Source organism: Festucalex cinctus, chromosome 10 (genome assembly GCF_051991245.1).
Source record: "Festucalex cinctus isolate MCC-2025b chromosome 10, RoL_Fcin_1.0, whole genome shotgun sequence".
Lineage (NCBI taxonomy): Eukaryota > Metazoa > Chordata > Actinopteri > Syngnathiformes > Syngnathidae > Festucalex > Festucalex cinctus.
In genome coordinates this window covers 23,620,392-23,636,442 of record NC_135420.1, presented here as the reverse complement: position 1 = coordinate 23,636,442, position 16,051 = coordinate 23,620,392, and the positions used below count along the sequence as shown (strand labels likewise).

The 16,051-nt window shown below is 40.9% G+C and overlaps 1 protein-coding gene across 10 annotated transcripts in view; it reads right to left on the bottom strand.

The window, feature by feature from the left end:
* The window catches only part of fryl (furry homolog, like), a 76,483-nt gene that overhangs the window by 43,976 nt on the left and 16,456 nt on the right, over positions 1 to 16,051 (bottom strand). For 4 of the 10 annotated variants that reach the window (XM_077535417.1, XM_077535420.1, XM_077535421.1 and 1 more), the window contains exons 2-3: positions 14,593 to 14,660; positions 268 to 479 (exon numbers count right to left, since the gene is read on the bottom strand). In XM_077535417.1, the coding sequence (XP_077391543.1) occupies positions 268 to 479; positions 14,593 to 14,660 (280 nt within the window). Of the gene's footprint in view, positions 1 to 267; positions 480 to 6,812; positions 7,317 to 14,592; positions 14,661 to 16,051 lie in introns of those variants that run through there. The other 6 variants (XM_077535424.1, XM_077535425.1, XM_077535426.1 and 3 more) reach the window with 2 other exon arrangements.

Below are 16,051 nucleotides of genomic sequence, written 5' to 3'. Positions count from 1 at the left end.
ATAACTATGAGTAAGATTGTTGATGTTTTAACAATTTTATAGTTATTTTATGAAATTATAACAAAATGAATCTTAATTTCATTCAAAAACCAAGAATGATCCTTTTATCAAAACTATTTTGCAACTAGTGCTCATCCCTAATTACGCAGTGGAGGATAATCAGTGCAGCGTGTTAAGCATTAATCCACGCACATAAACCTAACGAGCTTCCCGGTCACGTCTCGAGCATTTACAATGTGGCAGCGAGGTTATTAAAAGGCCACTCACCAGTGGTTCGGCCATCACCATCTCGATCTTCTTCTCGGCCAGCACGGCGAACTCGGCGAACAGGCTCTTGATGACAAACTCCCCGGGCTTGAGCTCGGGGTCGATGGTGATGATGGACATGGCCGCGAGGTTGTGTTTTTCCCACAGGAGGGGAGTCGCCGAGGCGGGGGCGCGCCGTCTACTCACGCTGCTGCTGCTGACCGGCGCGGAAGCTACGGGCCGAAAAGCAGAGGTCAGGGGTCAGTGAAAGAATGGAGATGTCAAGACTGGGACAAAAATAAAGTAGGGAAAGTTGTAGACCTAGAAAGCGTTTGGTTGAGTCTATTGGTGTGTAAAGAAAAACTAAAAGACATGTTTTCCAGTTATTCAGTTACCTTTGAACGGGGCTCACCAGGACTGAACACAGGTGTGCATTTTGCATGTAGCCCAAATCATTTGCCTGGCTTGCGCATTTTGGTATCAGGTGAATGTTTCTGGATGTTAAATTTTGTCATTTGACTAAATCCCATTGCATGAATGAATTCACATGCGATAACACTGTAATGAAATGCTAACAAAGGCCCACACGCTACATGACCCGAGCGAGAAGAGCAATAGCAGCCATTTACAATTCAAAAGGCTTGAGGAAAATGGCACTTGCCCCCATGAAACGCATTGTCACGCAGCCAGCTCACAGTCATAACTTTGAATGGTGTGTGTGAGAATTATGTGAGGGCTGGAAGCACAACTTGCAGTCTGGGCCTACAATGGCTGCGAGTGCGGCCAAGTAAGCCGGCGGTGGCAACAAGTACGCTTTTACCTCATCTTTTCCTCACAGGAAGGGTTTGCTTCTCCGTTTCTGCCTTCTTGTCCCAGAAACACTCATAAGGTGAAAAGGTTCCCTGAACAAGCATGTAAAATATGACATTGTTTTTCTATATTTTTTTCCACTTTGCATTTGTCTTCATGTTAATTTTTTTTGTCCAAGTTTTGTCATAGTTTTCTAAATGTATTTTTAAATTAGTATTTCGTCTATTTCTTTGAGTCAGATTTTTGCTTGTAGCCTACTTTGCCATATTAAATCAGTGAAAACGGTTCTGTTGTTGTGAGTTTTTGTCATTTTTGCCATGTATTTTTTGCCTGATGTCTTTTTGTCAGTTATTTTTTTGCCCTTTCTCAGAATTGTGTCAGTTTTCTATACCGTTCATCTGTGTGTTTATTTACAGTAAATATTTGTCAAAGAGTATTCAATTTAATTAACATGGGCAGCTACTACTGTATTTATAGCAAAGGATCACACAAATATGGCTGTGGTGACCAGTGACCATTAATTATACGAATCAAAATTTGAAATGAGTCAGGAGAAGACAGCCACAGAATGGAGAAATTACAAAATGTAACCAAATTATGACATCACACCTGGCTTGCTCAGAAAGACATTTTGGGAAATAAACAACTCTACAAAGGATTTCCTTGGTACATTTTCCAGAATATGTCCCCACTAAACTATTTTCTTGGGATTTTCTTGGTATGTTGAGCATATTTTTGCGCCTGTAGTGTGTCTTAGTATGTGGCGGTCATGTTGTCCTGCAGCACAGAGAGTCTTTCAAACCATCCTCCTCTTTGTTTACTGTACTGAGATGATGTCACGCAGCCTGGCCTCTCCCCTAATAACCAATCAACGCTGTGGGCATCCTAATCTTCTTTCTCCTGCCTCAGGCCAGCTGGACCGTCACACACAAACGCACCAATGCTGCACTTGTCAACAACAAAAAAAAGAAGAAAAACAACAAAAGCATGCAGATAGCACCCTCCCCTCACAAGTTGTGTCTAGGACATGCCAGTCATTTGTGGCATTCCAAACTTCCATTCTTTTCCAAGGATGACCTCCAATGCACTGGGAAAAATGACTAAAGTGATGCCATTTTCTAGACAACCTTCCAGCAAATTCTCAGTTCTGCTTTAGTCCTGTCAGTTGCATGTGCAATACACTTTATTAGCTGGCAATTATTGAGTGTGAGTAGCCACAAGAATCATTAAAACTAATTCAGGGACTACAAAGTATTCCAGATCAGCAGTCAAAACTTTCAGGGGTAAAATAGTCACAGTATTATACTAGATAAATTAACTGTATTTATTTCAAACATAACGGCTCATGTCTTTATTTGCATGCCATTTTCTGAAAAAGATCACAAACCACGTATGTCAAACTAGAAAATAAAAAGTACTTGCACTTTCCTAAAAAGAAGACAAACAGACCATTCTGCACTTCCCTAAAAAGACAAACTACTGTACCACCAATGTGGCACAAGCTACTGATGTTAAATTTTCCTAATAAGATTTGTGTAGCGGGTGGCACGCCGGATGAGTGGTTAGCACGTCCGCCTCCCAGTACTGAGGATGCAAGAGCAAGTCCAGGCTTCGACCTTCCTGGGTGGAGTTTGCATGTTCTCCCCGTGCCTGCGTGGGTCTTCTCCGGGTACTCCGGTCCCCTCCCACGTTCCAAAGACATGCTTGGCAGGTTAATTGGGCACTCTAAATTGTCCCTAGGTTTGCTTGTGTGTGTGAGTAGTTGTTCGTCTCTGTGCGACCGGTAATTGGCTGGCAACCAGTCCAGGGTGCACCCCGCCTACTGCCCGAATCCAGCTGGGATAGGCTCCAGCACCCCCGTGACCCTTGTGAGGAATAAGAGGTTAAGAAAATTGATGGATGGATGGATGGATTTGTGTTGTTGATGTTTTTTTTGTTTTGTTTTTTTTACCCTCATCTACAAATGACTTTGCCCAGCAATATGGTGCAAGGTGAAGACATATTTTAAAAGCCTATGCCCAACTAGCTTTACTGTACATAAACTGGTTTCAGAGTGTCCCGAAGACTCACTAAAAATACGATACAAGCCAACTGGCAAGCTGCATGAAAATGTGTTTTGTTTTGGATTTTTTTTTCTACACTTTGCTGCTCGAGGCATACAATGTACACGAGCCCCGCTTTTCACTTAGGAAACATGATTACACAACTATTAGTGACTCCACCTTGTCACAGTTCAAATGAAATGAAAAAAGAAAAAAAAAATACTCCCTGCGGCCTGCTCACTTCCACTGTCAGGACAACCAGCAACAACAGCACAATCACACATACGGCTGGAATGCAGAGCAGAGAGTCCACCACCAAGACCCCCCCCCCCCCCCACTCATTTTTTTGTATTTTTTTATTTTTTTATTTATTTTTTTTACTAGACAAAAGACCTGCTGCTAATGTTGATGTGGCATGGCAGTGCCAAATGTGTAATTGTGTCCCAACATGCTCTGGCTGTGACGAGTTACAACTAAAACACAGATAATCCTGGATTTTTTTTTGCCCCTGGTTGTTGACTGATGAGCTATTAGCAACCCACGATACAGGCACGTAAGAACAAGATACAGTACTTTAACTAGTGGTGAAGTACAAAAAAAACAAAAACAAAAAAAACATTTTAGGCGGAGAGAGGATATCAGAAAGAGCATAAAAGGAAGGTGCTGTGCTCGGCTTTCTGATTTGATGATGATGATGATGATGATGATCTTGTTTGTTTTGACAGGGCCAACGAGGAACTGCCACCCAAAGTAGGTGACACGAGGAGGGTTGGGACAGTATGAAAGAGTGGAGAACGGCCTGCTTGTTGCACTATTGATCGCAATGCAGTTTTGTTTGGGAGTCATACAGGTACGGACGACTACGCCAACAATCCTTCACTCGTGAATATCAGTGCGGCACGGAAAATAAACTTGCGCAGTAGAAAAGCAAGCTCGAGCCGCAATTAAACAGCCTCTCCCAACCAGGATATTTAGATTGAGCCAAGCAATAATAAATGTCATTGTATTTTTATAGCATAACGATTTCCCATTGTTCAAAATGCTGCACATGCCAGCTTTGTTCGTTTCCTAAAAAGAAGGCAAACCATGGTGCACTTCCCGAAAAAGAAGATAAACTTACTCTTGTTGCAATTTCCTTAAATGAAGACCAACATTGATGTTACACTGTCCTAAACAGAAAACAAACTGAAGTTGCATTTTTCTTTAAAATACAACTAACTAGTGAGGTCTTCTTTTTAGCAAAATGTATCATTGATAATCTCAATGTTGCACTCTCCTACGATTGATGTTGCACTTTCTCAGAAAGAAAACGATGAAGCCCTTTTAGTTTACTAAAAACAATACAATACAATTACATTTCACTTATTGGAGAATTGTGAGTGAGAATAAGTAGATGGACCTGGACAAATGGAGAATTTAGCTTTAATTAGAATGTTATTAAATGTGTTCCTGTTTACACAAAAGATGAACAGTTTGATGTTTTGCATTTTGTTCCCTTACAGTACCAAACGCGACTGAAACCATGACCTTACACACAAAATACATACTGAACAACACATTAATGGCTGTGTTCTTATTTTGAAGGAACACTAAATTTACACTGTTATACAAGATCTATACTGACTACTTTACATTGTAGCAAAGTGTTCATTTCATCAGTGTTGTCCAATTAAAAGATACAATAATATATTTACATTAATGTGAGAGGTGCACTCCCTGTTGGGAGATACTGTATGCAAAATATGTGTGTGTAACTCAGACAATAGCAGAAATGTTTTGAAGCTTTGTCCCACACGAAAACAACAAGTGCTGTCCAATCGGCAACTGTTGGTGTCACATTTACAACATGTTAAATCTATACCACACTGTAGCTGCATGTTAATTACACTTGTATGACACTGCGCTCTGCAGTAATGGCACAAAAATGATGAGTCATCGGTGTGCTTAAAGCTCCATTGAAAGGTCATTATTGTGCAGTATATACAGTCTATGTATGCCTCCGGGGGCATTAATGCTCAACGCTGCATGATAGCATGTATGGACTGAATCATACTATCAACGTCTAGTAAACAAAGATGGGCCTACGTGATGCTATGGTCCCAATTCATGAGTGTGGAGCAGAGCAAAAACATTCATCTTAGAGACTCGCAGCAGAGATTGGAGACTGAGGATGCACGCTTACAGCAAATCTTTGGTGCAATAAAACAGAGCAAATGTCTCCATTTGTCCATAATCTATGGGCCGGATTGTGGAGTGAGTGCCTTTTGGATTTCTTGGAGTAAACCCGGGAAGCTAATAATGGGACAGAGGCGGAAGACGGATCGATAGTCAGGAAACATTAGCTGCCCCAGAGGGGATGGAGAGCAGGGTTATAAAAGCAGGCGTGGGGTTGGGTGTAGCATGGGGAAGAATTAAGGGACTGAGATTTGCGTTGAGTGCTGCTCAATGAAGCCAACAAAGTAGATTTGGGTGGTAAAACAGAGTTGACAGTGACAGAAAGTGGCATGAGCATAGGTACTTCCGGGTAACTGCTAAGTTGGCACGGGCCTGCTGGTGTCAGATTTTGATGATATAACCTTGAACCAAAATACTATATTTGATGTATTATTTGAAATGTTTGGGTAAATAAATTTTTAAACACTGAAACCACTTTTTAAGGTTATTAGTAAATATAAAAAGAAAAACAATGGAACTTTTTTTAAATATAATCAAGTTGGAGTACAACAGTAAAAGTAGTTATTTCTCAGAAAACAAGTAGCTATTTGTTTTCTCTTTTCCGCTATGTGATGAAGCCAAAGCGTAAACGAACCAATGCTAGTCTTAATAGTTAGTACTAGTAGTTAGTTATCTGCCTTGATAGCAAATGTATAGTATGTATTTCATCACCTGTTGACAGACTAACTCTCATAGCTGGCTGCAGAAATCTATTTCAACACAGCGCTAATTGTAATATATTCACATAACCTTTAATTTGTTTTATGAGCGATGGGCGGTGCTCTGCTTTACGCGATATTGTGATATCAAAAGTATAGCGTCCATTATCAGCCAGTCTTCATTAGCATGTTTTTACAAATCAATTACCAACCTGCGGTACCTGAAAATTTCCCATTGTTTATGAACAACGGGAGGATTATATCTTGCGCACACAAAGCAGAATTTGAGCATTGTCTTTCCCTTCTGGTCAAAGTGCCAAATTCGCGGATGTCTATAAAAGATTATACTGAGGTGAGTGATTGCCCTATCGTATTGGGTGCACGAAGAGTGACTTCAGTTGGTGCTGGCCGACTATTGTAAATGTTAAACCAGTACGGTATTCAGAATGGCAAATCCTTACGTGTGCGGTCAACACAGGTTGAGCCTACACACTCCATGGTTGTATCATTAGGAATAGGAAATCCCTACATAATAATAGGTCATCAGGACATCCTTACATAATTTTCAGAGAGAGCCGGGAATACGGCTGTGTGCAAATCGGTGGGTGACCAGCCTGCTCGCTACGCATCAGTTGCAAGGTTTTACCAAAGGAAGTGAGAATGAAAGATGGGCTTGAACGCAGCCACCTGCACTATGCAAGTCCGACTACGTCTGGACTGAAGACAATCAGTCATCCTGACACCCCATTAGTAATCCTTACACAGGTTCAAGATTCGGGGAGAGCTCAATGCAACAATGCTGCGCAGATAAGATTGCGGTATGTAAACAGAAGGCACTCACAGCTGCTGCTCCACGACTTGAGCAGAGATTTGATGCTGATCTCGAAGAAGACCGAATCCTGCAGGCTCAGCATGGCGGCACCGACTCAAAAGTTTGGCATGGTCCAGCAAGGCACAATTTTCACACGGTTCCGCTCAATTTGGCTGCTCGTCACCGAAGCCATTCGTTAAATAAACAGAACTGCCACTACCCCCCACAGATAACGGCCAAAAGTAGCATCCTGGGAAGAGTGGTACTAGAACCCGTAGAGAGGTGCCACCAGGTAGTTAGCTCCAAGTTTTGGGGTTACAAGGCTAGTGAAGCAATCCACTCGAGTGCCAATCCCCGACTCCTTCATACAAGGCATGGAATAATAATCCAGAAAGTGTCTTAAACTTGTTGTCTTAAAAAAGGAGGTAAAAAGCAATAAAAAAATAGTGCAAGGGAAGAAAATGTATTAACAACGCACTGCGATATTTCCTCTCCGCTGCTCTTCCTGTGTGTGAATGTGCCAGTACGAGCCTGCTAGTACAGCCCCCAATTCTCAGCTCCCCCTCGAAGCGCTCTCCCTCCCTATTCGCTGGCAGGCAGCCTCCTCCCCTTCCCGAGCATCGTTCTTTCACACAGACAGACAGACAGACACACAGACACAGAGAGAGAGAGAGAGAGAGAGAGAGAGAGAGAGAGAGAGAGAGAGAGAGAGAGAGAGAGAGAGAGAGAGAGAGAGAGAGAGAGAGAGAGAGAGAGAGAGAGAGAGAGAGCGCTTGTTTCGACAGCAAACAGAAGAAGGCGGGAGAACACAGACAGAAAGAGAGAGGGTGGGATCCGTGGCAGTGATGTCATCAAAATGCTGCCGGTGTCAGAGCGGCTACTGTGCGGAACGCTGCGTTAACCCCCCCTCTGGCTGCTGGCCTATGAAAAGCCACTTCCTGTTAAGCACCACAGCAATAACTGATGCGTCATTGCTGACTGTTGCGGGAGGGGAAGGAACAATGGGAGGGTCGCACGATCACAACACAACCAGCAGGGCTACGCCTTTGGAAAATAAATATATAAGACAATATGACTCTGCTATTCCAAAACAATCTGCCATAATAGGAGACATATTATGCATTTTTGTCCAACAATTTCAAACAGTTTCCAGGTGTCCAAATATAACATGGGTGGGGAATTACAGCATGTTTTGAGGGGGCGGTCCTGTCTCATACAAATGAGCCATTGCTAACCCCACCCTCATTGACTGTCAGATTTTCTTATCTTGATGACTAGCACAGAGTCTAAAGACAGCAAGATTGAACTGTATAGCGCATTACTGGAGTTACGCCCACAAATACAGTAAAAGCATAGCATGAAACAATTTTCAGTCAAGGAGGCAGCACTTCCTCATATCAGTGTGTTGCCCTCCGTTAGTCTCCAAGCTAGTGACAAATTTGTATGGAACAAGCCGTAGTCTAACTCAGAGATGCTTTGTCTGATTTAGTCAGATTTTTGTCATGTTTGTCAGTTGTTGTTTTTTTTTTGTAAAATTAGCAATTTCTCCATGTTTTGTCCATGTTATGTAAATTATTTGACTCAGTAGTCATTTTTGTCCAAGTTTTCTCAGTTTGTCACGAGTGAGTTTTTTTTCCGTTTTTTTTTTCCTGATTTTTACCTGGTTTGTGTACCTTGCCGACAAAACAAGAATTTTTTTATTTTTTAACTTAAGTCGGAACATGTGTAGTCCATCTAACCTATGCTATTGCAGTGGTAACGTCCTCAATGTTGTTCTGAAACCCCCTTTTAAGCCATAGATTTAAAGCAATCAAACAGAATGCATAATATAATATGTCTCTTTTAGATTTTTTTGGCCATATGTTTTTCAAATTTATTTTTGTCTGGTTTTGTCCACTGCGACGGCATAACATAAATTTGTATGCAAGTCTGAAATTGCGTAGTCCATCGCTAATCTTTGCTATCGCAGTAGTAAAGTCATATTTAGAATATTTGGATGAACAACTTTTCATAACACAATCCAAAACCTGGAGTACAGCAGTAACTGAGCATGCCTTCCTGTACGGCGTGTCTACGCATTGTTTCAAAGTTATTGCTTTAGCTTTTGACTTTGACATGAGAGCTCTTCAGGCAGCATAGCTGCCAAATCATGCTAGTACAGCCCGTAGTAGCATCGACCATCTGAGGAAGCCATGACAGAGATGGTACGCCACCTGTGTGTAAAATGGTATCGACCAATACCCCACACACGCTAAATAAGTACTTCATCCACCACACCAAATTTTACCATACTTTCTGCATGAATTTTGATGACTGCATTCACACCTAACCAAATAGGGTAAAAACAAACTACCATCTAAAAGGGTGTGAATGTTAGAAGTACAACCCCCTTATACACTTATAAACACACACTTAGGCATGACATCAGTGTTCAGCCACAGCGCTATTAACAAGGCAGAGTCACACACACACACGCACTCTGTGATGCACAAAGCCTACGCATGCTGACGTTGCTCACAGGCTTGAGCAGTCATTTCCTTTTCCTTGTAAACTGACTGCAGGAATCAATAACAGCTTCTAATAAGTTTAGTCAGACTAGTATCGGGCAAAAGGACACTCCATGATGATGTACAACGGCATTCGAATGAGATTCAAAACAAACAAGTGTTGGGTAACGCTTAGTTTTGATCGACACTCAACAACGTTTTGTTTGCACTAGTGTAGAATGCAATTGTAGTTCATCATTCGTGCGCCCACTGTCACTGATTTTTGTTTTTATTGGTTTTTACAGTACAGTGGTGCCTTGATATAGGAGTGACCCAACTTTTTGAGATATAAGCTGTCCTTCGGCTGATTTTGTTGCTCTAACTTGCAAGCGCAAACTTGTGATACAACGGTCAAACTAAAGGTAAAAAAAAGAGAGAATCACAAATTGCATAGGTCGCTAAATTACGACTAATGCTCACAGAGATTTTCATGAGGGAAAAGATGATTTGAGGTAACCTCCTGACTACCAGCAATTCAAATTTGCCCTCTGTAGTGGACCTTTTTAAACCTGAATATCTCCCACCCAGTGCATACGATTGAATTAACTCCTTTTGTGCTCTATAGAGGACATTCAGAGCTTTCCAATGATACCAAATGTGTAGGGGTGGGGCTTCCCTCAGTGCAAGCACTTTTTAGGGAAGAGGAATAGTAAGTGTATAACACTTTTTATTGAACAAATTTAGGCTTTAAATGTTGTTAGCATGTGTTCTATAAGACTCTTAACAACACATTAAAGTATTGTTTGAATTATTTTAACTGTATTTGAGCCTAGCATTTAAGTTTAAAAAAAAAAATATCCTCTGTAGTAGATACATCATAGCTTAAAAATAAAAACTTTTTTTTTTCAAAAATTTCTTTTGCAGTATTCCAGTTACTTCACAAAGATTGGGGAATGTCAAAATAAACATGATTGGACAATATATTTTTTTTCCTGGTAGTCAGGAGGATATGGTTGTTTTGAGTAACAAATGTGGTTGCAGACCAAAAATGTCCTATCTCATGGCACCATTGATTTAAAAGAAAAGAAAGAAAAAAAAAGTCCATGCCATGACAACGGCAAAACCCGAAATCAACACACATTTTATATCAATATGCAATCATCATGATCACACAAAGTTGAATAATCTGATATTCTAATCTCTTTGTTGACAGTCATCTTTCCAGACACTCCAAGCAGATCCGCGTGACATCAAGTCATTTCGCAGTTAAACAGTTAAACAGTGGACTATGTTTGTTAACAAAATGTCCAAGGAAATGAGAGGAGGGGATGGGCCGCGACAAACAAAAGGTCTTTGTCCCCTCTCGTTTGGTTGATTTCTCATCTCTCGCTGTGTCACATGCCCTCCACTACACACGTTATGCAAAAACCAGGCAGAGCCCAGGGCAAACAATCGACATAAGCAGTCACTTTGTGGTGCCATCCCGATGCCTTTCAATGGACGAGTGTGAGATTCTTGACCGCAAACTACATAATGCGTTCACTTGCTCGGTGTGGTCGTTTGTGGCAAATAGCGGCAAATCAAATTCTGGGTTTAACGGCAAGTTCTAACGCCAGTTAGGCTTCCTATTAAACACGCCAATAAATGTCATAACCGTTCTCCCCAGGAAAGGAAAAACGCATTTCCACAAAATATACAATTATCCCTTTGAAGGGAAGCATTCAAATCCTGTGGTTGACAGAAAATCCGCTACTGTGGTTCTTCTTTTTTAACCAGCATTTTGTCATTTTTTACTCAAGTGGAAAAACCCTGACATGAACAACACGGGTGGATTCTTATGTTGAATTAATATTCCACCAACGCAACATTAAATCAGACAGTCGTGTTTCGACTAGTGGGGAGCACATATTATAAAGAACCTTTTTGGCTGACCTGCCCTTTGCGATTACAAGATGTTAAAATGTCCAAAAAAACTACGAGAACAGCTGAACTGTATTTGGGGTTAATATGAAGCACTTTTATTCATGACAGGTGTTAGCCGACTCCGATTTGAGTTTGAATGTGATTGGTTATTTCAGAACAACCACATCACGAGTTATAAGCGGGTGTGAAGTTTGTGAACAGTTGTACAACCACAATATCTTAACCTTTAATTTTACTTTGCTTCTAATTTGTTTTGTTTTTTTCTCTCAAAAGAGCTGTAGGACTTTATATGTCACATTAATGGTGGGAAAAAAATTGAAATTATTTGTCTGTCTTCTATATCATAGTCCTGGCATTTCAACAGGGGTGTGTAGAGGTTTTATATCCACTGTACATCTAAGCAGAGCTGCAGTGTATCTATTTAACAGGTTTCAGAATAGAGCCAGCACATAATCGGTTCAAAATTCATTCATTGCGTTCTCCTTTGGAGGTGTAACAATACACAAAGACATGCGGTACTTCAATGCACTCCAGGAGTGAAAGGTTAATCTCGTTCCTGAGTGTCAGTTTACGAGCTTCACAGTTATGAATCTTCTCGAAGGGGGTGTGGGAGGAGGATCAAGGCATATTTCACGATGCAATCCTTTTTGAAAGGCAGATTTTTATAGTTGTTTTCAGTCTTGAAACACGATTCTGCAAAATGTGGCGTAACACAGCATTGCATACCTGCAATGTCAGCGCTGATGGAACCCCGCTGAGTGACGGCTTGATTTATTTGCCTGATTAATTTTTTGGGCCTGCATTCCGTTCAAGACCCGCCCTACCCTGCCTCAGAAATGAAGAATGCAGGCTGGGGGGGGACATGAATGGAAGAAAATTACAGTGAAAAAGTTGTGGCACAGTTAGAAATGATTTTCACTTATGTCATATTTATGAGAGTAGAAAAATGTGGTCGCAGATGATCAAGCTCATTTTCTCGACTGCTCCACAGGGTTTTCAAACAAAGTTTTCACGAATATAGGCCATAAAAACGGTATCACAAGAAGAATATGAGGAAAAGAAGGTGATACAGGGGATGTTATGTTAGTTAAACCAACCAAGATTCCGGTTTTAAAAAAGGATTACGTCACTATCGGCATTGTTGGTGTTTGACCATTTTTTATTGGCTCACTTATTTGAACAGGTAGTTTAAGAATGTTTAATGATTAAAGCTACAACGTGAATCAGCTTTTGGTTTATTGCTTTTAGGTTAGAGATATTACACATTTGTTTCTCATGTAAAACAGTTCCCAGAGATTAGATAGATGAGAGAAAGTGATTAATATGTAGATAAATAGAAAGCTAGCTAGGGATATGACTAGCGAGGTAGAGAACTAGATAAACTGACCTTTCCCCTGTTTTTCAAACCTCATGAAGTTGCCTGTTTTGCGTGGACGATCCCGGCTCATGCAAATGAGCCACTCTACTGCCCTCTAATGCGAGGGTGTGCCATGGCGACTCAGGCTGGTGCTAACTGCAAAGCACATGCGAGCGCCCTTATAGAAATTGAAAACAATCATTTTCATAGGTTTCACTCATGGAGGCAACACTAACATCGTCGCCGAATTACACTCAACTGCTTCAAAATCAGAACATCCCAGAACCGTTTTCTTCAACCTCCGTTGCAATAGAGCTTGAGGCTTTAAGTTGTTTTAGGTTATCGTCCAATTAAACAAGCCGAGTAATGCCCTCTTGCAGCATAGCAGTATTGTGACACTGCAAACACTGGAGCAAATACTTCCCTCCTTGAGCAAAATAAGGGCAACGTCATGTGTGTTTGTGAGTGAACCAGAAACACAGGACATTGCATTATAAGCGCCGTTATCAGCAAAGCAGCCAGACTTCGGGAGGAACTGTTTTGTGTAAACCCTGCTCGCTTGTTTGAGGAATGCAGAGGAGGAACCGACAACATCACCTCTCTCTGGGAACATTCGAGTTCGGAGGGGCCGACTTCCAGTGAAACAGGCTTGGGAGTGGGAAAAAAAAAAAAAAAAAGTCCTGCTTGATCAAATAATCTCATGTGAATGTACATTACTGAGGCTTGTGGTTCTGTTTAAAAAGTGTGCACAGTGATTGTGATTGATAGTCGGCCATCTAACCACAGGCCTGATAAGCCGTGGTACACGCATGCACATTTTTAACGTTAGCATAAAAGTTTTGACAATCGGTCCTTTGCCGACTGTGATCGCAGTGGAGGGACAAAATTCTAATTTCGCCTGATTATCATGATGAGTGTACACTACTTAAAGCCGGTGATGTGTCTCCCTGAAGCCCACATATCCATTTCCTGTCAGAAGGGCAGCACTGGGAACAAGAATCGATCAGAGCCGCAATTTGATCCTCGACCTCCGCTCCAGTGGTGCCCGAGTGGCAGAGGATGCGCAATTTAGATCCAGACGAGTCTGGAGTTTGGCCTGTGCTCGAAGATGGCCTCTTCTTGTTGGTGGTCGCCCTGAAATCTCCACACTTACAGGGAACATGTGCACTGATAGACACAGTCAGTTCAAATGCAGGGCTCTTCGTACTCATCTGGCCATTGGTGGAGAATGCATGACGTAGAAAAATCTTTAACATTAACATTTTAAAGTCCGCAATGCACCTTTAATGTCCACTTGTCTATTGGTCCTTTTTTGTCCTTTTGCCCATTTTAAGGTTCACATACCTGTTCAAATAAACACTGATCTTGACCTTGGAAGCGCATTCAATTGTAAATTAGATTTTTGATCAAATCCAATGTGAATGGTAATCTGTGGCGGTACAGTGATACACTAATAACTATAAAATTGTGTATGTTCATTAAAATGTGAACTACAGTGGTCTGATCTGAGCCCTGAAACTTCAGGACTGAACATGAGTTCTTGGTTTGTGTTGTACATTTTCTCCAGTGGTACATAAGCCTACAAATGACACTGGTTGCAAATTTGACACTAAATTTTCATACCGCACTTTAATGCACCATAGTATGGATTATTTGGCCATTCGTCATTTAACATCGAGGCTGTGCAACAACACAATGTAGCCACTGTTTAGAGTGGAATCACCTACAAAGGACAACAAAATCTGCCATGACAAACACAAAGCCGCTGCACCTATTAATTAAATGCTCTAATCAAGTCGTGGCTTCCTTTTAAAACAACAAAAAAACTTAAGTGTGCCTCTAGTGACAGCAATGTGTGCACCATGTGAAAAATGACAGCAGGAAAGTAGCAACACCTTAAAAGCCAACTCAGGCTAAGCCAGTTCTGCAGTAGGGAGTGGCGCTCAGATCACATCGGCGCAAATTATCCTTTGGTATGAACACGCTACCAACAGTATGTCTTCAATTTAACAAAACATCACTTTTTATCTTAAAAATAACTCACCCTCGCGGTCCCGGCCACGATGAGCATGCTGTAAAAAGGAGGTTTTGCGAAATCGGTGGATGTTTCCTGGGTGGGAAGAAACAAAAAAAGATTTAAAATCAAGCCTAAAATCCATGAGAGTTGTCTGAACATGCATGATGCACATGCACGCTATAAACAAAAACAAACTGAAAGTATTTCACCCTGGCATTTTGATTAGTGCAAACTAAGATAATCTTCACAAAATATTTGCATTTAGCTTCCCACATTTTAAAGCTGTGGTAGGTACGCTAGAATTAAAGCATCAACTCCAAACGTGAAGAGAAAATGGTCAATCATAATTTTTGTGCATTTGTTTTAGTTACTGTATTATGGTTGTGGATAGATAACTGCTGATTAAATAAAAGCAGAAAAAAGTGAGGTGTATGTATTATTATTGTCTACACTCACACACTTTAAAATCTGTGGAAGAAAAGGTGAGGCAAAGTCTTGCACGTGACGTGGGAGTCAGCAAATAAATAAGAGTACATTGTTGGCTGTTGTGAGGTCAGTTTTGTTTCTGGTTTTAACTCATTCAAACCTAAAAATGTATATATACACGTTTATACTTTGTCCTGCACTCTCAAAAACATATTTCTACGTTTTTTTGTTTTTTTTTAATGGTAGAGCATAGTGAAGGGTATGATACAGCTTCTGACATGAAGAGGCCGCTTAAAGCAATCATAGTTCTTACAAAAAAAGGCCAGCAGGTGGCAACAGAGTATAAAAGATCAGCCAGGGCCATGTTGCAACAAGTTCTTTTTCCCCAGTGTTTTCAACAGGTTTGTGAATAATGAAACCAAGCTATATTCTATTGCTAATTGCTGCAAAACGGAAACCGATATGAATATACTTTTCCCTGATGAAAGAAGAGGCTCTAATCTTTCTATTGGTAGGTTCCACATTTTTACAGCAATAGAACAGAATATTCTGTGGACCCTGCAAAATCAGTCAAAATCCAGTACGACAGCCGGGAGAAGGGGGTTGCTTCAGTGAAATGTTATGATGTGTTAATTTGTCAATGTTCAACAAAGTGATTCAGAGTTTTTTGTAATCGAGGTATTAGATAAATCAATTCAGCTCTATGGCTTACAATACAATAGTGACCACAAACATTAACGTTAAAGTTGACATCCCGGTCTGGCTGTAGTCATTGCTAACCAAAGACGCAGCACCAACAGCAACAATATCTCATGAATTAAATTCCTGGTAAATCAATATACCATGTTACTGTACCTCTTAAATGGTTTACTATTTGCTCTAAATGTTTGTACAGAAAAAGGTATTGTTCCTACTAGACAGGAATGGTCACCATTTGCCGAGAGTGTATATAAAGCATGCTTTTCTAACTGTAGTTGAGAGGACGAGTTCTGTCAAACATAACTGTGGTTGGATTTGGCAGGTTGGAGTCAAGTATGTCATCATCACGAGTGTGGCGGAT